At 43.3% G+C, this 26,299-nt stretch overlaps 1 protein-coding gene across 3 annotated transcripts in view; it reads right to left on the bottom strand.

Annotated features, from left to right (window-relative positions):
* ACOX3 (acyl-CoA oxidase 3, pristanoyl) overlaps window positions 1–26,299 on the bottom strand; it is a 122,657-nt gene that overhangs the window by 57,953 nt on the left and 38,405 nt on the right. For 2 of the 3 annotated variants that reach the window (XM_075570021.1, XM_075570008.1), the window contains 3 exons: window positions 9,407–9,503; window positions 7,937–8,119; window positions 2,641–2,763 (listed from right to left, as the gene is read on the bottom strand). In XM_075570021.1, coding sequence (XP_075426136.1) covers window positions 2,641–2,763; window positions 7,937–8,119; window positions 9,407–9,503 — 403 coding nt within the window. The remainder of the gene's footprint in view (window positions 1–2,640; window positions 2,764–7,936; window positions 8,120–9,406; window positions 9,504–26,299) is intronic. The other variant, XM_075570012.1, reaches the window with a different exon arrangement.

Here is a 26,299-nt window from a genome sequence, read left to right on the forward strand (position 1 = left end):
GTTTAAGACGTATGTGAGACATTGGAACATCTGTGAAAGCGTTTGTACCGCGAAACGCGTCAGTTTGTGTACCTGCCTTACATCATTGGGACGTGTCATTAAACGGTTTTTATCCAGCTCGTGTGTCTAGCCCTGAACTTTTTGGCCATTCAGCAGTGCTCCAGGTTACTACAGCCTGTCAGCTGGGGATCTTCATGTTCAGAATACTGATATTTGGTCCCATAGATTGTTGTGCGATATCCTTTTAAATAAAGCTAACAGCATAGCCAAATCTATCCACATAATTGAATAAATGTACAAATACTTGAAAAATATTTATTCGAGGAGGATTCTAACCTTATTTGGGGGTTAGTGGGCAGCAATTTGGATACGCTTATTTAAGCCGTAAGTAATTGAAAGCTTACAAAGAAAAACAAGGATGTTTGTCATTAAAGTATATATGGACTTGTTTATTTTCTTGAACTGTATGTTCTCTAAAACCAATAATGTACCAAGAATCTGAAAGATATCCAAAGAAATCATTACTTTTTAAAATATGGATATCCAGAGTCCCATTTTACTAATATCTTACAAAAATGCAGCTTCACAGTAATTGAAAAATACATTTTCAAATACAAACTGCAACACATTTGTCTCTGGCCATTGGGAGGTGAAGTGTTATCACGTCTAAAGCCTAGACCAAGGGTGGCCACTGCAGTCCTCGAGCTACCAATAGGTCGGGTTTCAGGATATCCCTGCTTCAGCACGGGTGGCTCAGTCTTTGAGCCACTGATTGAGCCACCTGTGCTGAAGCTGAAGCAGGGATATCCTGAAAACCTAACCTGTTGGTAGCTCTTGAGGACTGGAGTTGGTTACCCCTGGTCTAGACATTAGATTATTGCAGGGGTGCTCAACTCCTGTTCTCAAGTACCCCCCTCCCCCAGCAAGTCAGGTTTTCAGGATATCCCAGCTTCAGCACAGGTGTCTCAATCAGTCCCTACATCAGCACATGTGGTGCCTCTAATTGAGCCACCTGTTCTGAAGCTGGGATAACCTGAAAACCTGACCTGTTTAGGGGGGCTTGAGGACTGGAGTTGAGCATCGCTGGCCTTATAGGGAATGATCAAAAGTAAAAATGTTTTCCTTGATTGAACTAACAAAATACACAGTTGCCACAGACTGCTAATGTCAGAATTGCCCTTTCATGAACACAAGTTACCCCCATAAACTTCAATAGCATTACTCCCAGAAATGCAAGGGTGAATGCCTTACATTTTGTCAGGATCTGAACCCTGGGTTCTCCAGACCTGAGCCACGTTCTTTTTAGCTCAGCCGACCCGATTCCAGAGATTTTTACCTTTTCTTCTTTGCTGGCGCCTAGAAAACGCTTGCACAAATTGCCTTCATGGTGATGGAAGTAGAGTAACGGAAGTTATGTCATTGTGGACAAAAGAGACCCGCGGCACACGTCATTCTGGGCAAAAGTGCCTGTCTGATGTGTAACAGCCGCCAGGGCTGGCGCACATGCGCAGAAGCAAGGTGACACACACACAGTGTTACCCAATAGCATGAAAGGGGTTAAATGTAAATCATCACATGGGTAAAATTGAACAAAAGGTGAAATGTTTAATGGGTTTAAAATGAAGTGATGGACGATTGTGTTGTCCTGGCAAGCACACACATACACACAGACACACACACTAGGAATTCAAAGTTACTATAAAAATAGAAGTGCAATTAGCTAAAAAAAGGGTGTATGCCACGCACGAGTGTTATAAGTCAAACTTCTTTGCTTTTTGTCACTGAAATTGTGTTTTGATTTTTAATTAAAAACATCACCTTCGCAAATACAATTTCTGTGACAAAACAGTGACAAAAGACAAATAAGTTTCACTTAAAATGTGCATGCTCGGCATACACACACTTTTTATTATCATTTATTTAGTTGCCAGTAATCTTTCCATCGAGGCAATCAACATGGATGGTGCTGCGGCTTTCTATTGTATGACCCTGGTGGCCATCTTTTTTATTTTTTTACATAATGATTACCTGCAAAAAAAGATAAGTATCTCGGAAACTGAGGGGTTTCTGGATCTAAAAATGGGGCTATGGGAGGACCCCTCATTAAAGAACAAACAAAATAAAAACATAAAAAGGTTCTGATGTTGGAAATCAAAGAGAGTCTGCAGAGAGAATCAATAATAATGATTCCTATATACGAACCAAGAGATCAGCTCTGTACTGGCCCTAAAAACTGGCCTTTTAGAATGATGCTAGTTCATATAGTACGCATACAAAATGGCCACACTCAAACTGTATTGCCTTAGAAGGCCTACATTGTGCTCGGTAGAAAAATTGCTATAGCAGTCAAGCAAGATCAGGGGGATAACATATTTTATTGACCCATCTGACACTAGATAGCCCCTCAGGCTATCTAGTGTCAGATGGATCAAATATTTAACTTTATACATTTTGTCCTGTGCTGGTAACCCTGACCACTATTGATGACCTTGCATGACCAAGGTCATACAGTAGACATGAAATAAAAAAAAGAAAACAGGTTGACAGCTACGCCAGGATTATACAGAGACAGGACATTTTTTGTCGATTACTGGAATCCAGATTTCTCCAAGAAGAGTTGTGTGCTTTTTGGTGCGTTACCTGTCTCGGGCTCTTTTCTTTCATTATAAGACCTATTTGAAGTTCAATTAAATTCATGAAGAGGCTCTTTGAGAAATGGTCAAGTGCGTATGTGGCAGCCAGATAAGGGATCAGTCGCCATTGCTGGAACAAAGAAAAAAATATATTGTTCTGTAAATGGACAAGAAACGGAAAAACTGCTATGGGGTCACTGATATTATTTAACAACAAGGTGCTAAGACAGTTTAAAGTGGGTATGAGTGAGAGACTGGGTATGAGTGAGAGACTGGGTATGAGTGAGCGAGTGCTCATGAGTGAGCAAGCGAGTGGCCAGAGTGAAAGAGTGGGTGTGAGCGAGAGAGAGTGGGTGTGAGCGAGAGAGAGTGGGTGTGAGCGAGAGAGAGTGGGTGTGAGCAGGTATGAGCGAGAGAGAGCAGGTATGAGCGAGAGAGAGCAGGTATGAGCGAGAGAGAGCAGGTATGAGCGAGAAATCAGGTATGAGCGAGAGAGCAGGTATGAGCGAGAGAGAGCAGGTATGAGCGAGAGAGAGCAGGTATGAGCGAGAAATCAGGTATGAGCGAGAGAGAGCAGGTATGAGCGAGAGAGAGCAGGTATGAGCGAGAGAGAGCACATATGAGCGAGAGAGAGCAGGTATGAGCGAGAGAGAGCAGGTATGAGCGAGAGAGCAGGTATGAGCGAGAGAGAGCAGGTATGAGTGAAAGAGAGAGCAGGTATGAGCGAACGAGTATGAGGGTGAAGTACAGCAATGTAAAAATAACAATACACAACAGCATAATAAGAGACGGTGAGACAATATGTAGGCAATTCAGTTTAAAATCTGCTGCACAATTATTTTTATGCCTCCAAAGAATACCTTTTTTTCTGATAAAATATTTAGCTGAGCTACATTTAACTAATGTTATTTATGTAAGTACATCATCATAGTTCCAGTAACTATTGTTTTTGGAGTATAGAATTGTTGCAGATTGTTACATTTTAATGGCCCAATATAACAGTGTTTGATATTTGTAGCTGTATATTTTGATACCTACAGTACATGCCTCTACGTACACCTGCATAAGTAACTTGTTAACTCTCCAAAGGCAACATGTACAATACATTACTGTGCATTTTTCTTCGAAAGTGGAATGTAGAGAATACTGTATATGCAAATCTTAAAATGTGAAAACGTTTTGTTTCATTTAATTCAGACATTTACCTCCTTTTGTTTGTTTCACTTAGTTTTTTTTCTCCCAATGGGACTCAAAGTGCTTCACAATTACAGTGTAGTGCGCGGTACGCAGCACATACAATTTTTGCAGGCACAAGCCCCTGCCCAGGTGAGCTTACAATTCATGATTATGGCGCCTCAGGGACAGGATAAGAAAGTGACATGTCCAAGGTCACAAGGAAATGACACCAGGTTCCCCTGATTCAAACTCAGTGTCATAATTATCAGTCAGCGTCTTTACTCACTGAACCACTCCTCCTAATATGGTAAGAATCTGTTAACAAACAGTAGCTTTCAGCCATATGGTTAATTGTGTCTACCTGTTTTCCCAGTGTCAGAGGATGTCTACCAACACAAACTGTAAAGTAAAGATCATATTATTTCCTATATAAATATATATTTCATTTACATACATTCACAACTTTTTCAATATCTGTCATCTAATATTAAAGAAAGGCAAAACTCTGGGAACGGTGCTTATTACATTTTAAACTAAAATCAATGGGAAAACCATTTTACTGAATGATTAACACTATTCTTTTGATTACAATCTGCAACAAATCAAATGATATATCTCATAAATAAAGACGTGTACAATAAGCATGCAATTACATCTATGTTCTAGCTTCAACTAATGCAGGCTACTGACAGACAATGGAGCTTTCAACTCTGGACATCCTATACTGATAAAGGCAAAGTTAAAAATCACCTTACTCAAAACCATACATAGATAAATAAAGTTTATTCTGTGATCAACATTTTTGGTGAATACAATCTTTTTCAGTAGGTTTGTGGTGAACATAATCACTTTTATCAGGATTGTACCAAACACTGATAATAGCTTTGAGTGAGCCGACTTGATCATGCTAATTAGTGTCTAAATAAGACTAGCCAGCATTATCCATTGGCTGCTCCCTGGATTATTTGAATAAAAAAACACTTCAAGGGTTTCTCCAAACAAAAAAGGTTGGGAATCACTGGATTATCCTATGCTGTCAGGCAGCTGCAAACTGAAATTACACACACAGATACAATAGAATGCCTTTATTTAAAACAAATCCTTCCTGAACACTTCATCTATCTTTAAGTCTTTAAAAGGGTGCATGTGCTAGGTGGCAAATCAACATACGCCTATAACATATATTATCTTTAACTGTGCATGCGATGTCTTGTACATAATGTATAACCCTGCTCATTTAAAGTAACTACTGTATGTATTTGTAACCATGTATGTGTCATCATAATTCTATGCCCAGGGCATACTTGAAAACGAGTGGTAGCTCTCAATGTATTACTTCCTGGTAAAACATATTATAAATAAAATAAATAAATAAATCCCACATACAATTTGGGGAATTTAAGTAACACAGGGCGCAGAATACTTTTTATAATAGTGCATTGTAATTTGCTTTGCTAATTCAATGTGCATATTGAGTGAAATGGCCACCCTTAATATTGCCTTTCAGAATCAACCAATTTGTTGAATGAGAAGGAAAAAAGGCAAAGCAATACCTAATGCCGATCACACCGTTTTCCTGATACTACTCAACCCATTTGTTGGGAGTTTTTTTATGAATTCACCCAATTCTTTCTCTTGTCCCAGTTTGGAATAGCACTGCTACTAAGAACAACGATTTTGAAAGCATGAATACAGGTAAAAGTTATGTTTTGGTCCCAAAATGAAGGAGTACTTCAGTGATACTTTAGTTTTTATTTGTGCTAACAATTGATATTTTTGGACACACTTTCTAGAGTTGCTCTCTCTTCCTCGGGCCAAGCAATGCTGATTTACAAACGTTTTGTTGCTGGACCTGAGAAAGAAAGAGAGTAGAACTCTAGAAAGTGTGTCCTAAAATATCAATTGTTAGTCCAAATAATAAAAAAAAAAGATATTACCTAATACTGTAGATATTTACTTTGTCCTAATGCAACCGGACTAACACTTCTACTTCAATTTAATTCATGTTTTGGTCTCAAAACACACTTTTATATTTGTAACATGACTCAGGGGATCTGTAATACATTGTTCTAAATGTGTTTAACACTGTCTGGTGGATATCATCTGGATGAATATACGGTAATCCTGTGTTAAAGTAATTCTACCTGACTGTTAAACTACTTTCTGTGTTACAGATTCTATGGATTCTGTTAAATTGTCCCTTTGGTCTCTTAAAAACATGCTCATAACTGTATTACAAGAAACAACATGGCCTAGGTGGAAGTCAGATACTATAATAAAGAAACCGCCAATCTAGTGGACTTGATCAAAAGTCCACTAAAATGCTGGTTCCTTTATTTTAGTAACTGTTGTAGCTCATCAATTTGGGGCTTACAGAGCATCCGTGGCAGTTCTCCACGGTAATTGCTAGTGCACCTATTTCTTCCTCATATAGTGTAGGTGGAAGTCAGGACAGCATTGTTGGTGAACGGTGTTGGTGCTGGGGAATCCTGCTGACAACCTCATAGGTTCCCAAGGTAACCTTAAATATCAAGTCTGCGTGACAAAAACGGTTTTATTTCTGCCTCTGGAGCCTATTCAGAGAATTTACTTTTTACATTCTACTAAAGCAATCTGCACTCTACCATTCTTTCCCTTTTCAATTTCCTGCATCTGTAATAATGTGCACAAATTGTAGTTTTCCAGTGTATCTTAAAGTATATGCTCAATTCGATCTCCTCCCAGGACAAGGCATGGTGGAGCAACACAACTGGGGCGTTTTCTACCAATACTTGTTTTCTACAAATCCCATACTTCCGGTAATGTACACAATATTTGGGGGGTGAGCGGGGAGGCAAGAGGAATACATCAATTTCAGCTAATATATTGGGGATGAAAATGAACTTAAATATTAGGCAAGACAGATCTATATGCATGTCAGAGCAAGCAAGACAACATGACGTGGAATATTGTTAGCTGTGATTTCATTTGTGAATTAATTGTAAACCTAAAGAAGGTAGAAGTATTGATCGGGCTGAAAAACCTATAGCTATATACTATATTTGTACGCTTCTAGATGTATGAGTTATAGCAATCATGATCTTCTAATAAGCTTTTCATTTGTTACATTTTATTGATGTGGTAATAGTATCTTTACATTTTTACGTTTGGTTAAATGTTTTAGAGATTGTTTCAATGAAAAGCTAATTAAATAAGTTTGCTCAACCATTAAGGATTGATAATGGGGATAATTAAACAAGTACAAGAGATTTACATTATTAAGCAGCTCTTCAAATCATACAACACTTTTCAAAAGCAGCATTTTTGGTTTAATTATTAGTTTTGTGCAAGTTAATGCTGCAATCTAATATCATAAACCTGCGGTCTCATTTTCTTCCAAATATTCCAACTGCCTCCATCCGCTGTGCTCATACCTTACTTTGTATTGACCTTTTTGCCCTGGAATCCACCTTAATATTTAACCTCTCCTCCTCCTGATCCATCTCGGACCCGGACATTCTTGTGAAAACATAGAATTACATCCTTTCAAGGAGAACATTTTTTTTTTTTTTAAACATAGATTTGAAGAAAGGGGGCTCCGGATCTGAACCCCATTAATTTCAACTCCGGGGATCCCTCCTCCGCAGATACTTACCTCAGAAGGGGACACCAGTATTGCTCTGCTTTTTAAAGCTCCCGCATCACGTGGACCAAAAGGAAGCCGCACCGGATGACGTCACGGCTTCCAATTTGCGCGCAGGGGTCTGTAACTTTGAAAAGCGTCTGTCCTACCACCACTGCTATTCTGTCCACATACACCGACTTGTTGCTCTCATTACCCTCTTTTGGTTTCAAATTTAAGCTTGCTGACGATATCCTATCCCCAAATCACCGATTGTCTCTCTGGATCCGTGCGGTTTTGTTTTACTTCCTGTTTAATGCACTAGTGAATCTATGTATATTACCATCTCCCTGTATGACCTGTCTTATAATTCTCTAAAGCACTTCATACATTAGTGGAGCTATATAAAAAACAAACAAACCGTACATAAAAGACTTGTTCTGACTTTGCCCTCTAATTATAACAATCTGCCTTAATTTCCCAAAAAGACGTAAACAAATAAAAGTACAAGAAAAAAAAAATATACCTGCAACTGATATTCAAGTACAGGTATTTCTTCCTTTTCAGTTGGACCAAACTGACGACGTGTTGCAGAAAAACGAATAGCGATGGACAGTGCAAGCTTCAGGTTAACTACGGACATTCCAATAATTGAAACCCTGCCACTGGACAAAGTACCAAGAGAAGCACCAAAGCGCTGCTTGGGATCCTAAGGCAAATCAGACACAAAAAGATGAAGATTACAACCAGCAAACACATCATCTGAATACTTTGATGTATGTTGAAGTAAGGAGGACTACAGTATACTGATACTAGCAAATGGGCAGGTCCATGTACTGACAGGCATCACACCTAACTGATGTGACCCAGTCAGTACCCTCCCCAGGTATGACACTCCAACTGCCGGTTCAGGCCTGTCCCTGGATATGGCAACATAGTACCCATCCTGGCTGCAACTGCAGGAGTTTAACCCCAACACTGCCTGTTCCTATCAGGACTTATAGTTTTGAGGCCAGTGGAAGGCAATAGCCAGAGGCACTTGGCTACATACAGCATAATGAAAGACAGAACAAAAGTGGGAAAGAGAGCATAATGGAGACAAAAGGCCCCAAAGAGAAATTGCAAAAGAGTGGGCATATGAAAGGTGGCAAGTTACAAGGGATGATGGTAAGTTTGTTAAAACAGAATTGACTCATACGTAATTTACTCTTGGCAAAGTAGGTGGCACTACATGAGGAGATTCCAAATGAGACCACAATGGAGCTTTGTACTGTGAACTGGAGACAACCAATATCAAAAGATCATGCTTTGTATTACTGCAAGCTATATATGCTCCATTCCTGTTCATGCAGCCTACCATTAGAAGATTATCACTCAAAACACACAAGGAAAGGGGCCAAGTGGAGCGAAGGGTCTTTTCCTACTGAATAACATTTTACAGATATAGATTTTGCACCCAATTAACCATTGTCCAATGGGTTGATGCAGTACTAATGAACGTATAGAGTGCCACCTATTCACCTTTTGTAAAAGTGCCCCTTCTGCCTTTAATAAAATGTTTACTATGTAGTCTGTTATAAATCAGGGTAAAATGGCCTGGGTCGTTACGCATTTCATTACAATATTGCAAAAAATGCAATTTGTCAGTGTGAAAAAAAAAGTGTCAAATAAAGCATTTCTGTATTGTATGCCACTTTTCTAAGCCACTGACCTACAATCTCTCATATCTTAACATTTGATACTGTGAATACATTTAAAAAATATATATGTTTGTGTGCGTACATATATATATATAGATCTTTAGTCTGCAGGCCAAAATTCGAAGTTCAGCATACTGCTTTAGAAAGATTCTATCCTGTATTTTCGCATGACAAAATTACCTTCCGATGCCTCGTCCATGAACGTAAACCTTTAAATGAAAGCAAAACTTTTTGTGGTTGTACCTTTAACAATGTGGAAGGACTAACAGAAAGAGGTAGAGAAGTGGAACTCCTACCTTGTATGCACTAGAGTAGACACCACTAGGCGTAATGTCACCTGTGCGGTTCAGAAGGTTTTCTTTAGGAATTCGAACCTTATGAAACATGGCAAAACTGTTGAAAAATAAAAATATATATATTAAGAGTCAAAACACCTCTTTTTAAAGATTTGTAAATTCGTAGCATCTTTACAGTACATGTACAATTATGTTAGATATTCTACTTCCTATTGATATATTATATTGAGTCATTGAAATATCTGATAGTATCTTCTGGTAGCATTTTTGTATCTAGGAATTAGACGATGATTACAAAAAATGGAATAGTCATATGATCTAAAAAATAGTTCCTACTGAAAATTGTCGCAAATTCTTTTTCCTCACAAGCAATGCCATTTTCCCCAAGTATCAGTTCAATGAAACAACCAAATAAATAAAAGCACATATAAATTTGTAGCTTTCACTTGTACCCGACTAGCACCCTCTCTATCCACCTTTAAGACCCACCTTAAGACACACTTGCTTAAAGAAGCATATGAATAGCACTGTGAATATTCTGAACACATCATACATAAAGCTTGGCCCCCTGCAGACGCACTTACCAGAACTCCTACTCCTACTGTCTCTGTACGTACTCCCTACCTACCAATTAGACTGTAAGCTCCTCGGGGCAGGGACTCCTCTTCCTTAATGTTACGTTTATGTCTAAAGCACTTATTCCCATGATCTGTTATTTATATTATCTGTTATTTATTTGATTACCACATGTATTACTACCGTGAAGCGCTATGTATATTAATGGCGCTATATAAATAAAGACAAACAATACAATACAATTAAAGCAATTACTTTGTTTTATTCAGGCACTTGTGTTGCAAAGTGTGTCGGATATTTACAGTAATGTGGAACATTTATCTGGCCACCCAAATTATTGACGCCAAGGATACTTTATTTACAGGTGTAGCCTCTAACTTTTCTTGCGGCTGGCGAACGTTGGGGGAATCTGACCTCAGCTGTGGGGGGAAAGGTTGCGGGCAGTCGGTACGCAAATATGAAGCGGCTATGGTTACCCGCGGATCTCCTCTTCCCAGGAGCTGTGGGAACATCTGTATGTTTAACCAACCCAGAAGCTTGAGAGTGGCTACAGACATTGAAATGTAAAAGTTATGTATCCTGCTTCTACTCCGCGGTAAGTTTTATACCTTTGTATTCAACTACAGAAACAGAATTTACAGAAAGAAAATTCACAATGGGACATTATTTGATTAAGACATACTGTTTTTCTTTATACTCTTCCATAAATATATGCAAACGAAGAACTACTGTAAATAAAGTGCATTCTTCATTAAAGCAATAATATGTGTTAAAAGTTCTACCATTTTAAAGTGGAGTTCCAAGCAAAAGATAGATTTTTATACATATACTAGTATCCCCCGACTTACGCAATTTCAACTTAATGCAATTTTAAATTAATTTTTTTGGACATTTATTAAAAACAACAATGTATAGTGCGTTTGTGCCTTGCTTCCAACCCCGCGTGGAATATTTGAGCGAAGGATAATAAACAAGTATGTTTTTTGTCTCGCGAGAAAAACGCTTGCGAGAAGACACCACGTAAGACCGTCAGTCAGTGTGACATGTGGTACTACTGTCTTAACATTTGTAATTGTTATTTATTTCTGTAACCCTGATTGAAAATAGTTCTAGGCGATCTAAAACAAAAAGCAATGGACTTTTAAGAGGAAGAGAATATTCCTCACTTTGGAAGTAAAAGTAAAAGTTTTGGTATGAATGAGGAGACTGTACGGCTGATATATAACGTGCTACAGTATGTGTTTGAGTGCTTCCACGCCAAGGACAATCGGTGCCAATGCTTCCCAAATTAAGGAAAGTTGTAAAAGTGCAACAACACTGAGTTCAGCCCGATCTCCGATTAATCATACGTCCATTATGGAAAGTTAGAGAAAATGCTCACTACCGTACATGGATTGAGTATCAAAATCGGCGAAACATGTGTAATCCACCCTGCCAGCTCCCTAAGAAAGTTACATCAGTGTAGTGCTGTATTGATATACTTTGTCTCAGGGTGCTGTCTGTGGTCAGCTGGGCGATGGAAAGGATGGGCGCCAGGAGTTTTTATAGTACAACTTCAATTATTATCTATTCTCAGGCTTGCGAACACTGCAGTTACAGAACATGTAGATTGATATAGCTGCACTTCATTTTCATTCATACTGCGATCATTCTTGATACGGTCTTCCCTGGGTGCCCACTCTTAACACACATGGGAGGTACATTTACTTGTTACTTAACTGACTTCATATTCTTATTGTCTCTTTTACTGTGAGCCCATGCTGAGATCCTGGCCTGCTTTATGCAACGTTACGGTTGCTTTTCAACCCCTGCTGTACAACTGCCACTTCATCAGGGGAAACTGAATACTGTGGGTGGGGATCTGCAGATAGGGCTGATCCCCAGACATCCTGCGGGCACTTCTGCTTGGTCCACTGTGGCATGTCTGCATTCCCGTTACTGGTTCATGCTCCTCTCCTTTGGTCATACTATTGTACCCTAACTGAAGGGGCACAGACCCTATCTGAAACACAATAAAAAGGGGGGGGGGGGGAGAGAGCTAATCTATGCTATCCCCTGTGGAACATGTTCCCTAACTCTACTCTCTGAAGCCTTTCTTTCTTTCATGCTGGAACTCTCTCCCAGAATCCTCTGCTCCTGCCCATTATACATCCTATCATACAGTACTGAGGTGTCACCACTGGGTGGAGCTTAACCTCTACTCTCACTGTTAACTTTTTTAACTAGCTTGCCCTCATGGTCAGGGGCTGTAACCGAGTACACACTCTTGGGTCCCCGCTCAGGTATATACTCTATCTGCTCTAGGTGTATGCTTCTACCTGCCCTCCACACATTAGGTAGCAGATTTTCTCCTCATTATAATAACGGGAGTAACTGCACTTAGAGGATAGATATTCTAAAACTGCATCCCTCAGCTAATCCTCTCTGTTGGCCTCTATCTCCCTCATGATGGGCTAGGGGACATAGTGGTAGTCGAACCCATAGGACTGACGGTACCGTTGGACTATTAACCGATCAGCCCTGCTGAGTTTTGTTAACCCGGTAGCACCCAAAATAATGGCTCATGGGAGGGTGGTTCATGGTAATTTAGGGCTAGGCCTGTGGCTTGTATTACCCCTATCTTGATCTCCTTCTCTCGTTTCCTGAGGGCCTCCGCTGCCTCTTCTGCCGTCAACTCCCCTTCTTCCCAATAGTGATCTACAATGTCCCCACTGATTAGCAGGAACCTACCACGGCCTGTTAGCGTCAGCACCTTGTGTTTATCATGGTTTGTAGAGACATTACGCCCTCGGCCCTTGACACGGTCATGGTGTCATTGTAAGGTCCGGTCAAGTGGAGCTGTAGTCACCGGAGCGGGCATAGTAGAGTCCTCCACTGCCCCGGCGGTCGCCTCCATGATGACGTCATCCAATTGCACGAGAAGGGTGTTGTCGTCCTCTGCGTAGGAAGAAGTACCGACCGGTCGGTACCTCTCCGCTGGATCCTGGAAGGAAGAAGACACATCCTCACTGCTCAGTTGAGTCCCGGCAGTCTCGTGGTCCTCCCGGCCGAGAGAACGCATGTCCGACGCCATCTCCTGAGGAACCACCACAGCCGTGGCGCTCCTCTGCTTGGGATGCACCGTCGCTGTTGCTGACATCATCAGCACAGGACTTCGCTCCCGTTTGGCTGGCAGGTGGGCATCTCCGCGGCAGCCGCCGCACTGGAGCGATGCTCCCGCCAGAGCATCACCACGGATCACCTTCCGCCGCTGTCATCGTCCGACGTTGGATGGGAAACGCTCTCAGGGGAAAAGGACCAGGACAGCTCGCTGTCGCTGGCTTGCAGGCAGTGGTCCCGATCCTGCACCACCAGCGGAAGTGCCTCAGCCTCCTCACGGGCGGTCACCTTACCTGGTAAATCTTTAGATGGTTCTTGAACAGGGACACTCGGGTCCTTTGGAGCGTCCGCTCCCGAGGTCGCAGTCCAGGCCGCACTTCTCTGTAGGAAGGCCTCCTCTTTTCTTCGGTCCGGTAAAGTAGGCAGTGACACCTTTTGGCTTTAGGTGTGGGGTTAAACACCGCGGGCACTTCGATGTTAGATTCGCCTCTCTGCCCGGACACAGGGAATGAAAAATAGTCTCTAGAGCGGCCAATGTTCAGGAAATAGCAAAATAACCTTCTACACATAGATAAAGATATAATCCTACGCGTTTCGTAGTAAACACTACTTCATCAGGGAACGCGTAGGATTATATCTTTATCTATGTGTAGAAGTTTATTTTGCTATTTCCTGAACATTGGGCGCTCTAGAGACTATTTTTCATTCCCTGTGTTTTGGTTATTGAATACCACGACTGTGACGTCATTCTACAGCGCGCCAAGACGGAGCGACGGTTTCTCAAGCTGGAGCCACTGCTGTAAGAGAGTCTGCCTCCGTCTGTGGCTGTGACGGTCTGGGAGCACTTTGGATCGGTTGAGTCCTCATTGTTCGATCTGGGGACTCTCAGAGTGTGACTGCAGGCTGTGGAACGTTCGGATTCTTCGTGTTCCACCTGACCAAAGGGAAGGTTTCTACAGAGGCTGTGATTTCGTGACCGGGTGTGCATATGAAGGAGTAACTCCACAGCTATTACCTAAGACGCCTGCCAAAGAAACCAGCTCCTGACTCCTGAACCCTCAGCTGCCGAGTGGTAACTTGTGTGCTGTGCACACTCAATGTTTATGTTCTAGCTCCTCGATGTACGCAGAATATTTATCCCTATTTTAATATACATTTATATTTAACATACTTCACGATTTGCGTTTTGCGCTGTTTTTTTTTGTTTCCGTTTCCTTAGTGTTTAGGGGGTTGCCGAGCCCCTGGTTTATAGCTGCAGACGTCTTATTATACCACACTTCACGGTTATGTATTAATTTTTTATTTCACACTGTGGTATTATGTGGTTTTACTATTTAGTTTAAATTAGAAGGGTATATGTTATTACACAATTGATCACTGTTATCACCATTAGAGGTTAGTTAGTTGCGCACTGTATATTCTATTCACTCATGGCAGTGTATTGCACGGGATAGAAAGTGATTAGCCCATGCTAGCTCACCACGAGGAACCGAGGGTGCGGTAGCTCGCATCTGGCTCCTCCCCCAGTGGTGACAGTCTCTCTGTTAATTACAGTGCCTATTCCCCCTGGTGGAATAAGGAGTACAAGCACAAGACAATTGGGTGTGGCTTCGGCTTTCACGCCGAGCCACTCACAGCAGGTGGGCGTGGCTCCAGCTTTCGCCTAGAATCGGACACTTTTCAGGCCGTGGATTAGCTCTGCACCAAACCCTAAACACATTTTGCACGGAAAAGCTTGCAACTTGAAAACTCCTCCATGCGGTCCTCCCGTTTTGGCAAGAACCACGCTTTACACATGCTGCAGTTCTTCTGTGGCAGGAAAGGTACCCCTGGCTAGGCAAAAAGACCCTCCAGTACGCTGCACACGTTGTCAGCCCAATTAAAGAACACTTTGGCTCCTTGTGCTGTGAGCGGCAAATAGCATTGTTGTAGCTCCTCAAACGGAGGTTCTGGCATCCTGACTTTCAAGATTCCCCCCCCCCTCCCTTGGACACTACCCACAAATACTGTAACAACACCCTGTTTAACCATGATACTCTTGTCCCCTTCCTGAGGTTTCTGGGTCCCAGACAGCCAGAACATCCCCCTCCAGGCGCCCTACATATCAGTCCTCAGGGTGATACGAACTAGAACATTTAGCACATAGACTCAGCACAGGTTTCCTCACATTAGGGATCAGCACAGGCTGCAGCTCCACTGGTGGGGAAGTTGGTCCCTTGCTGAGCAAGAGTACCCTGGACACTACACCTAGCTTACCTCCTTCTTGGTACTTAGACTTGGACCTTTTACTGGCTTGCTTCACTGTAAAAGCCTATCCTGATGAGCATCTCAGCAGCACCTCCAAATGTAACAGGCTTTCCCCCACCCTCTGGGAGATCACACTATTACAGGGTGTGTTGTGCTAGTTACCTGCTGTCTCACAGAAGCACTGAGTTTCTGCTGGTGTTAATGGGGAAGTCAGTTTTAGGGTGACGGTTGATTCTCTCTCACTAGTGCGGCACCTCCATCTCTAGCAGGTTCAAGCAGCACTGGAGGCAATCCCTACAGGCGAGCTATCTTCTGCTACCACCCTGATTCATTCCAGTCTCAGGCAGGAATATATGTAAACTGAAACGCTTTATTCTTCACATTATTTATTTATAAAATATTTTACCAGGAAGTAATACATTGAGAGTTACCTCTCGTTTTCAAGTATGTCCTGGGCACAGAGTAAAACAAATAATACATGGTTACAAGTACAGTTACATAAATGAACAAGGTATACATTATATACAAGACATTGCGTGCACAGTTAAAGAAAATATATATTATGAGCGTATGAAACAGTTACAGACCAGGTTAAAATGTGAGACAGCCTTAGATTTGAAAGAACTTAAGCTGGTGGTGGATATGAGAGTCTCTGGTAGGTTGTTCCAGTTTTGGGGTGCACGGAAGGAGAAGGAGGAACGTCCGGATACTTTGTTGAGCCTTGGGACCATGAATAGTCTTTTGGAGTCTGATCTCAGGTGATAGGTGAATACATCACTGAATACAGCATATAACTGGGTTCACGTCTCTTCCCTCCTCAGGGTGGTCCCTGTAATAAACCCAGGAGGACTTGAGGGCCCAAGAGTCTATCCTACGCTCTTCCCTCATCCCCTGGTGGGACGAGGGGGAGCTGCCCCACTCCCCTAAGGGAGGGGATGGAAGGTGGTCAGAGCCTTGACTCCACACTCCCTGGAACTCTCTCTATCAGGGGAGAGAACTACTAAATTTCCCAGGTCTGCGCCCCTGATTGGGCAGAACACAGACCTTAGGCCCACCTCTCCCCTGTCATTCAAGGGAGCTCCTTACTGCTGGGGGAAACCCGGATTAATCCTAACACTGCCTGCGCTGGTGCAAGGGCTTATGTGTTAGGCAGGGCAGATTAGTAGCCAAAAAGAATACATGGCTACACAAGAAAAGGCAAATTAATTGTATGAAGACTTTAAAGAATCTGAACCGCAAGAAGAAGTAAAACCTTTCACTGCTAGCTCCGGGTGGTTTGAGAGATTCAAGGACTTGTACGGTTTCCATAACCTAAAACTGAGTAGAGAAGCTACTGTAGCAGATACCGTTGCTGCGGAAGTTTCCTGCAGTTTTGAAAACCATGATTGATGAAGCTTATAGTCCAAAGCAGGTTTTCATCCTACAGTAGGTAAAAAAGGTCTTAATTGGAAGCGGATGCCGAGTAGGACTTACATCTCCTTAAAAAAAAAAAATCAGCATCCGTTTCAAAGCTGCTGAGGACCAATTTACATTGCTGTGAGGTGGCAACATGTTAGGAGACTAAAGAGATAAAGTCAAATTGTTAATGGTCTACCACTCTGCAAATCCAAGGGCACTCAAGAAATACTCAAAAGACCATCTTCCTGTAGTGTGGTGAGGAAATAAAAAGGGATGGATTACTGCTGCCCTTTTCACGGATTATTTCGTAAACCAAATGTCTTCTCCTAGATAATGTTCATGGGCACCCCCAGGAAACAGAGGGGAAATATAAAAAGGTGCAGTTTCTGCCTCATCAAGCCAAATGATCAAGACATAATTGTCACCTTTAAAGCCTTCTCCAGACTCATAAAAGACATAGAGGCCTATTCTAGTAGCCTTCATTAAAAAAAAATAATAAAAAAAAAAAAATTGCTAGGCCGGTTAGGTCGCCAGTTTTTTGAGCATTGCTATCACGGTATTCAGAAAGCCTCGAATACCTGCAATAGCAGAATGTTCAAAACTGGCAAGGAGCAAGCGACGTGATGTTCGTCTCTCTCTAAAGGGCTCATCCGGTGATCTGCAGTGACCTTGCCCAGCTGCATAGAAAGCTGCACACAGAGAGAGCCACCTCTCTCTGTGCATATCTCACCAGCAATCTCAGTGTTTTAATAAAAATTTTAATACTAGTGTACGTGAGCAGGGGGTCTCCGGAGCAGATAAAACACAAAAAAAGGAGCGCATGGAAAGAAAACCCAAAAAGCCGAAATTAGAACATAAATCTTTATAACATAAATAACACAAAAATTGTATCACAATGAAGGTCACATAACACTACATTAAGATATAGACCACATAGATCAAAAGAACCCTGTGACACACACTGAGGATCGGGTATTAGCACCCAAAGCTCACACCAAGAGTACTCCCTAGTTGGTAAGTAAGGGAGAGAAAAGTCCAAGACTGCCAAGATGTAAAGAACAGACCTGAGTACTCCAAAACCTCCTGATGGCTTCCTCGTGGTGTCTCAGGGCAGCAACGCTAGAGTCCGTCGTCACAGACGTGCCGTCGCTGCGTAGGACGTCATCTACGCGTTTCGTGTCAGATGACACTTCTTCAGGGGTAAGTCATGTGATCTAAGTGTGATGCTTAAATACCTATATACTGATGCAGCGGCCGTTATTCGAACACTTCACGCGTCATGTACATCGGAATCCCGATTTGAAACGGTGGGATGAATTCCAGCCTCCCCGCACTAAGATGCGAGCGTGGCGAGTGCAGAAAGCCCCCGGACGAAGCAAGGGGTAGCGAAACGTACGTCGGGGCTGTGTTTATACTCCCCAGGAACCCCCTAACCTGACTCAGGACTCAGCGGACACAAATCTCTGCAATCTTGCTGCCACACCACCTCCTTCACAGGACTCTTACACCTATCATTATCTGGTGACTATTGTACAGACATAGTATGGTTTTTGACTTGTGTTATATATTCTGTTGATGGTTGTTCGGTGGTACTACATTGGTAGATTACTTTAGTGTCCCTTTCTTCATTAACCCTTATCATTTTTGACTGGCCGGTCAAGGGTTTTAAGAGCAGGTCTTTCTTACATTCTCTGGTCTCATTATCCATGTTAGAATGCACTATAAACTATTTTTGTGCATTAACCAGAATTAATGTTTCTTTGGGTTCCGTGGGGACTGTTTTAACATTTTTTGTAATCCATATGTGTTTTTTTCATTCAATAAATCCAATTACTATTTATCTTTGCTAGAGTGCTTCTGGTGGGATTCTTTTCTCTTCTTTTTCCCATTATAATTTTGTCCCCAGCACCATCATTAGGTCATTATAGATGTATTATTTATCTGACCTTATTTTTTGATTATAGCATTTTTGAGTTACTTTTCCAGTTAGTTGCAGGCTTATCTGTTTGTTGTGGATATATAATGAGTACAGTTGACAGAAAAGAATTATTAAAATATAATAAAATCCAGAATGCTGACGAAGTTAAAAAATTTATAGATTTGACCCGGTGTTAGCAGGCGCGTTGCAGCACGGGGGTGGCGCTTTTTACCCACAGGCCTTTGGACCTGGAGCGGTGGCGCCCGACGTGACGTCACGCGCAGGCGCAGTAGGGATTGACCCGATTCACACAGGTATGTGATATCATTGATGATTAGATTTGGGGTATTTAAGACACATATTTGCTCCATATGCCAGACTCCTTGATAAAGGACCTACCGGTCCGAAACGCGTAGGAGGTGCATTTTTTGTCCCCATGGGGGTATTTTTGTCATCAGTCATGCACTGAAATGAAGGACATTTAACTTTTATTTCACCTGGCTCCCTGGCTGTGTGCTATTTGCTGTTGTTTGTTGCTGTCTTTGGATTCATCTTCATGGCTGGCACGCCACTACTACCTTCCTTGGAGATTACAGTAGTGGGTAAGAGACATTATTTTTGACTGCAATAGTTGAGTACTTGGATGCTATAATTTATTATAGTGACTCACATGTCAATTCATTTATATACCCACTCCTTAGATCCAACATTGGAGTTATTATCTATTTAGAATTGTCCTATTGGATGGAGTGTCACTGGGTGGAGCACCCTATTTTTCTCTAGATTTGCATAATGCCAAAAAAACTCGTGATTTTTCTTCAACTCATACAGGAAAAACATATGAAATTAAGCATTTTATAAATTGTGATTCATCAAATATTGTATCAAGCAAAAGGAGGGGGAAGGGGAACACAAAATGAATGAGTCCCCTAAAGAATTCACTAACTGCACACCTACATAATGTAAAATCTAACTTTTAATAAATTTACTTAAAACATATATTACCGAACGTAGTGTACTATGTGTTTTTAAAAAATGAATTAAATATTCAATAGCGTGCAACCATGTCAATTAATGTATGATTGTACAAACCCAAATACAATATTCCTGGGTTTGACAGGACAGTGGATGCTGAAAGTCAGGGTATTAACCCCTCTGGAGTATGTATGCAGACTGTAGGGAACCGTATCCTACTCAGTGAGCCTTTGACTGGTCAAAGACACAGCAATCCTGCAGTGATATATATATATAGCAGCGAATACCTATGGTTGTATTAAATGTATATGCATGAGAGGTGACGCTGACACAGGCGCAATCAATCCACAATAACCCTCAGTATAGTTGAGCTGGTACTCACAGTACCACTGACATAGAGTTACCCAGCAGAAGGCTCAGATTGTATATATATCATGTATTGTATATAGCAGGGAGGCAGACTCACTGTCTGTTGTTGTATTTATCAGGCTAATGCCGTCTGCATAAATAGAGCCAGGAGACTTAAGGCACTACATTAAAACAGCTCCAAGTAGGAGACTGACACAACTGCGCGTCCAACACGCGTTTCCCTCCAGCAAAGGAGCTTCTTCAGGGACAAATTATTATCACTCCCCAATCCTCCCCTTGTTTTCTAAGATCAAATATTGTATACTTAATTCAATGCCCATGTAAAAAACAATATATAGGGCGAACAACTAGGAAACTAAAGTTACGCTTTTCAGAACACATTACCAACATACAAAAAGGTTTTTTGCAACATACTTTATCTAGGCACTTCTGTGAGGAGCACAATGGCAATCCAGCAGGTATAAAATGTATTGTCATATATAAACTAGCCAAAAATTGGAGGGGAGGGGATAATGTTAATGCCATCTCCAAACTGGAAACCAAGTGGATCCACACAATGAAAACTTTGGTTCCACTTGGTTTAAATACAGACATAGACTTAGGTGCTTTTCTCTGCTAGTGTCTGTATTTAATAAAATCAGTTTACGAAACAAGTTTATAATCAGTTAAAACATATAAATATAGAGGCGCATGCGCGATGGCAGTGAGTATGGATGCATGATTCCAGTGCTCCATGCCCCGCTCATAATATAAAGAATTAAAATACCTTCACTCTATACTGAACTGCTAGAATTTAACTACCATAACTCTACTAAACTACCAGGATGTCAAAACGGGCAACAAAAACGCCGAAATCAAAGGGGCTCCCGCTATATTTTAACAGCGCAAGGAGCAGCGCGGCGGAGGCCATAATGGCGCCGAATTCAAATCAGGGCTCTGATTCGGAACGGGAGGGAGAGAAGGAGGACGGCGAGAACGCTGAAGACAGGCCAGTTAGGCTTGGCGATTTCAATCGTTTATATACCGACCTAAAAACCCTCTTGCAAGCAGAAATTAAAGAGCAGGGGAGGGAAATCTGTAGCCTGGGAGAGCGCACAGGTCGAGTTGAGACCCAACTTGACATCGTTACCACTGCAACCAAAAGCAATGCAAAAAAAACATCAGAGATGCAGATCCAAATTAATGACCTGAAAGAAAAGCAGGAAGACGCAGAAAATCGGGAGCGTCGCAATAATATAAGGATACGGGGGGTCCCTGAAGAAGTGGGGGATTGCGAGGAATTTGTCCTGAGATGGATGGGGGAATTGCTGCCGGATACCCCCAGGGAAAGACTGGAGATGGATCGCTGCCATAGAGCCCTGAGAACGAGGCCGACGCAGTCAGATCAACCGCGGGATATCATAGCGCGGCTGCACTTCTACAAGACCAGGGAGGCCATCCTCCAAAAGTCCCGCGCCACCCCTACAATTGAATTTGAAGGAGCAAAATTGCTCATCTTCCAGGACTTATCCCCCCTAACCTTGCTGCGACGCAGGGCCCTGCTCCCAATCACAAAAGTGCTGAGGGACAACAACGTCCGATACCGTTGGACTTTCCCTTTTGGTTTGTCTACCAGCAAAAATGGACGGGCCCTTCACATGAAGGAGATTGGGGAGGGAGTGGTGTTCCTCCAGAAATTAGGCCTCAAGGGGACCCCGCCAGTGCCGGTGGAAGAAGAAGAGGAGATCCCGGGCCCCAGCTGGGCAACAGCGGGACAAGCGCCCCGGTCTCCACGGAATCAAAGATGAGTTGCAACAAGGCAAAGTCTCTCTAAATAATCCTCAGTGTTGGGGTATTAAGTTTCCCAGTTATCAGTTTTAAGTTCCCTGTTATATCGCTACGGACTTAAGCCCGCTTACATTACAGCAAGATCGAGCTTGATTTAAGGTTCCAGCTGGAGGGGCAAAAATCCTCGTTTTCCCACCTGTAAAAGACGCGGTACTCACCTGGACGAGAGAAACAGGAGGCCCAAAGATGGAGGCACCCACGAGGTGAGAGAAAAACCCAGCTTGGAACGCAGGAGCAGGAAACCACCATCAACCTGGAGGAGAGCGCGAACACAGCCGTTCTGGACGAAAGACGCTCCCAAAATGGCGGCGGCCGGATGTCCGGGCGCCAGTAGAGGAAGTGCGCGGGCGGCCATCTTGGAGGAGGCAGAAAGATCCTAAGGACGTCAGGAGGCGGCGACGAGCGTCACGCGGGCGACCCGGCCTGGCGGGATTTTCAATTTTCGCCGGTCCCAAGCGCCGCAACTGCAGGGGCAGCAGCAGCTGCAAGCGACACACCGCCGGAACGAAGAAGGCCCAGCGGACACACCCCGGGAGGGTACCCAAGGGTGGAAGGCCTAAGAGGGGGGGGGAAAGGAGTCCCACACAGGGCTATAAGGGAGGGAAGTTAAGATCAGCGGCGGAAGGCAGGATAGAATAAGGGTAAGGTAGGTGGAGCATATAAGAAGGCAGATATAGCCGGGGGGAGGCAGAGAGGGTGGAAGAGGTAAGGGAGTAAGCGGGGTGGGGCAAGAGGAAGGCATAAGGGAAGGGATGGAAACAGGAAGGAGACAGATGGAAGAAGCAAGTGGAGTAGCAGTAGAGAAGAGGGACGGGAGGGAGGAGGGTAAGGACAAGGACAAGGTAAGGACAAGTGGTTATACCAGAGGGAAGAAGGGAGAGGAAGTATTGAGAGGGCAATAGCAAGTAAATGAGATACAGGGTAATGGAAAAGGTTAGTAAAGAGTTCGTCAGGGAAGGGAGTCCGAAGAGAAAATAGAAGGGAGAGATAGTACACCAAAGAACGTTCTCTAAGAGAGGTGGAAGATAAAGAGGCCACCCGTCCAGTTAGGGAAATAAAGGGCAAGGACGCAAGCGGTAGCACTTAATACTGTGGTTAGCGATAAACCCAGGAGTTATAAGTTATAAGTTATATAGGTATTGTGCAAGTTTTTGGTTTAGGAGCGGGGCGGGAGCTGAGGGATCTCTGCCTGCTCTGCGGTCCGCATGGGCCAGGGGCTGGGAAGGGGTTATCCCAGCGAAGTCCTTTGGGAGGGAGGGGGTTCACGAAGTGAGATAACATCGGAGAGGGCCCAGTGGCAGGTGCCCAGCCCCCAAAGGCAATGGAATCTGAGCCAAGGTGGCGGGGCCACAGCTCGGAGGACACTAATTGTTTTTTGTTCTATGTGTGTCTTTCCCCATGTTTCCCTATTGTTTCCCCCCAACCCACAGGACCCACCATCCAAAGATCAGCGTGAGTGCTACAGGTCGGAGACGGCTCTTCCTCAGTCTCGGTTCCTGGCGAAACATACGCCTCCACCGCCCCCCTGCTGCAGGTTCAGTCCAAGTCAAGGATGAGTAACGATTTGATCTTTATTTCCCATAATGTCAAGGGATTCAACAACCCAATAAAGCGCAGAATTGCATTCAGGGACTATGTTCGCAAAAAAGCGGATATAGTATTCGTTCAGGAGACACACTTCTCCAAGTCGAATCACCCCAACTACCTGGACAGGCACTATAGGACAATGTTCATGTCCTCTGCGAAAGTTAAGAAAAGAGGAGTGGCAATACTAATCCACCGCAGAGTGCCCTTCCAGGTAGTTAAAACATATAAAGATGTGGATGGACGCTATGTTATCGTCACGGGCACAATTAACAACCAAGAGGTCACTTTGAGCTCAATCTATGCCCCCTGCGAACAGACACCGCAATTCTTCACATCATTTTTTGATAAACTACACAAGGTGGCAATAGGTTGTATATTCCTGGCAGGAGACATGAACCGCACCCTAGACCCAGACTTGGACAGATGCACGGGGACTAACTTACCACAGAAACAAGACGTACTAACTATACATCAAGGGCTCCGTGATTGCCAGTTAATTGACATTTGGAGGGAACATCACCCCTCGGAAAGAGCATACACTTTCTACTCACACCCCCATAACAGATACAGTAGGATAGATTACTTCCTGGTCTCTAACAAAGCGGTCTCCATGGTCTCCCATTCTGGGATCCATGATATTTCATGGTCAGACCACGCACCAATTGAGCTGCGATGTGCTTTGCGGCTGCTGGACAGACCGGGGGCGAACTGGAAATTAAACGAGCTGCTGTTAAAAAATCCAACATCGGAGCGGGCGATAGGAGATAAAATTAAGGAATATTTCGAAATCAATACAGGGAGCGTATCTTCCCACTCTACTCTTTGGGAGGCCCATAAGGCGACCATGAGGGGACTCCTAATGAATTTAGCAGCACAAACCAAAAGAGCTAAGGAGTCCCAGATAAAAGATTTGCGAGAGAGACTAGCACACCTCTCCGCACTTCATAGTCTCAATAAACAGGGCGCTACCCTAAAGGAACTCTCTGACACTAAAACTAGACTCAATTTGTTGCTAAACTCCAGAGCCGAGAGGGAGTTGGCGTGGTCCAAGCGTAAGTTTTACGACAAAGCCAACAAGCCAGATACCTTACTTGCCAATAAATTACGTAACAAACTCCCTAATTATAGTATCTCCTCCATCCGCACCAAGGGGGGGGACCTTACCTCCGACCCTAGAAGAATTGTCGCGGAATTTAAAAATTTCTATGAAGTTCTCTATGATGGAGATAAGGTCAGCCACACACAGAAAATAGGAGAAAAAACCCAGAAGTTCCTAAAAGAGGCACGCCTTCCCAAATTGAGCAGGGCAGAAAGGGAGGCACTACAGAGTGACTTTACATTTGAAGAATTGTCAGAGGTTATAAAGGCCCTTAAACCAGCCAAAGCTCCGGGACCAGATGGTTTTTCAAATTTATATTACAAAAAATTCCTGAAAATACTAGCGCCACAGCTTCTAAAATTATTTAACGAAATTCTAGCGGGGGGCTCCTTTCCATCCCAGATGCTCCAGGCCTCAATCTCCCTGATCCACAAGCCAGGTAAGGACCCGGTAGACTGTAAGAGCTATCGGCCCATATCCCTGATTAATTCCGATGTGAAAATATTCTCTAAACTATTAGCTAACAGGGTGGGCATTGTCCTACCAGGGCTAATCCACCCGGATCAGGTGGGATTTATTGGAGGAAGGCAGGCGGCAGACAACACAAGACGGATCATAGATTTGATCGATCTGGCCAATAAAAAGAATATCCCGTCTATGCTGTTGAGTCTGGATGCTGAGAAGGCCTTCGATAGGATCGATTGGTCCTATCTGAGGGCTGTACTAGGAGCATTCGGTTTCGAGGGACGCCTCCTAGAAGCCATCTTGGCCCTGTATAAAGGCCCCACAGCTAGGGTGCGCCACCAGGGCTTCCCATCGGAGCAATTTAACATCTGTAGCGGGACGCGACAGGGGTGCCCCCTGTCCCCTCTGCTGTTTGCATTATGTATAGAACCCCTGGCGGCTCATATTCGCCTAAGCCCAGATATATCAGGGATAGACGTAGGGGACCAATCCCATAAAGTGGCATTATACGCTGATGACGTGATACTGACCCTGTCGAAGCCGCTCACTTCCCTGCCCAATGTCTTTGAGATTCTGGGAGCGTTCAGCCTCATTTCTGGGTTCAAAATTAACCAGACGAAGTCTGAAGCCCTAAATATTAGTCTCCCGCGCCCAATGGAGAAATTACTTGAACTAAATTTTAATTTTAAATGGCAAGCCTCCTCTATCAAATACTTAGGTATCCAAATTACCAAGACATATGACTCATTATACAAAGCAAATTATCCCAAATTATTCCAAGCTTTAAGAGAGGACCTGAGGGTGTGGGCGGGGTTTGGAATTTCCTGGTTTGGACGAATTCATAGCATTAAGATGAATCTCCTGCCAAGGGTGCTTTACCTGTTCCAGGCCCTGCCAATACCATTGGTGCGGGCAGATATCCTCGCCTTACAGTCAAAGATCATGAAATTCATTTGGCACAAGAAGAGTCCACGAATTGCTAAGAGTATACTAACCAGGCCCACGATTAGAGGGGGACTAGCGGTACCTTGCTTGATGGCATATTACAAAGCAGCAAGATTAGGTCAGATTGTCCAGTGGCACCTTGACCCGTCCCTGCGGAGATGGGTGGCACTGGAGAAAACCTGCTGTGCTCCAATAGAGTTGAATAATTTAATTTGGCTGCCAAAACGCTGCGACAACACAGTGGGAGTGCTGCTACGGACCATGGTGAACTCTCTGGCGGTGTGGAGGAGTTCCAAACTTAAACATAAACTAACGACAAAACACTCCTTGATGACCCCGCTATTCGATAACCCAGATTTCGCCCCGGGGATGGCCGGAGGGCGGCACT

Source organism: Ascaphus truei, chromosome 1 (assembly GCF_040206685.1).
Source record: "Ascaphus truei isolate aAscTru1 chromosome 1, aAscTru1.hap1, whole genome shotgun sequence".
Taxonomy (NCBI): Eukaryota; Metazoa; Chordata; class Amphibia; order Anura; family Ascaphidae; genus Ascaphus; species Ascaphus truei.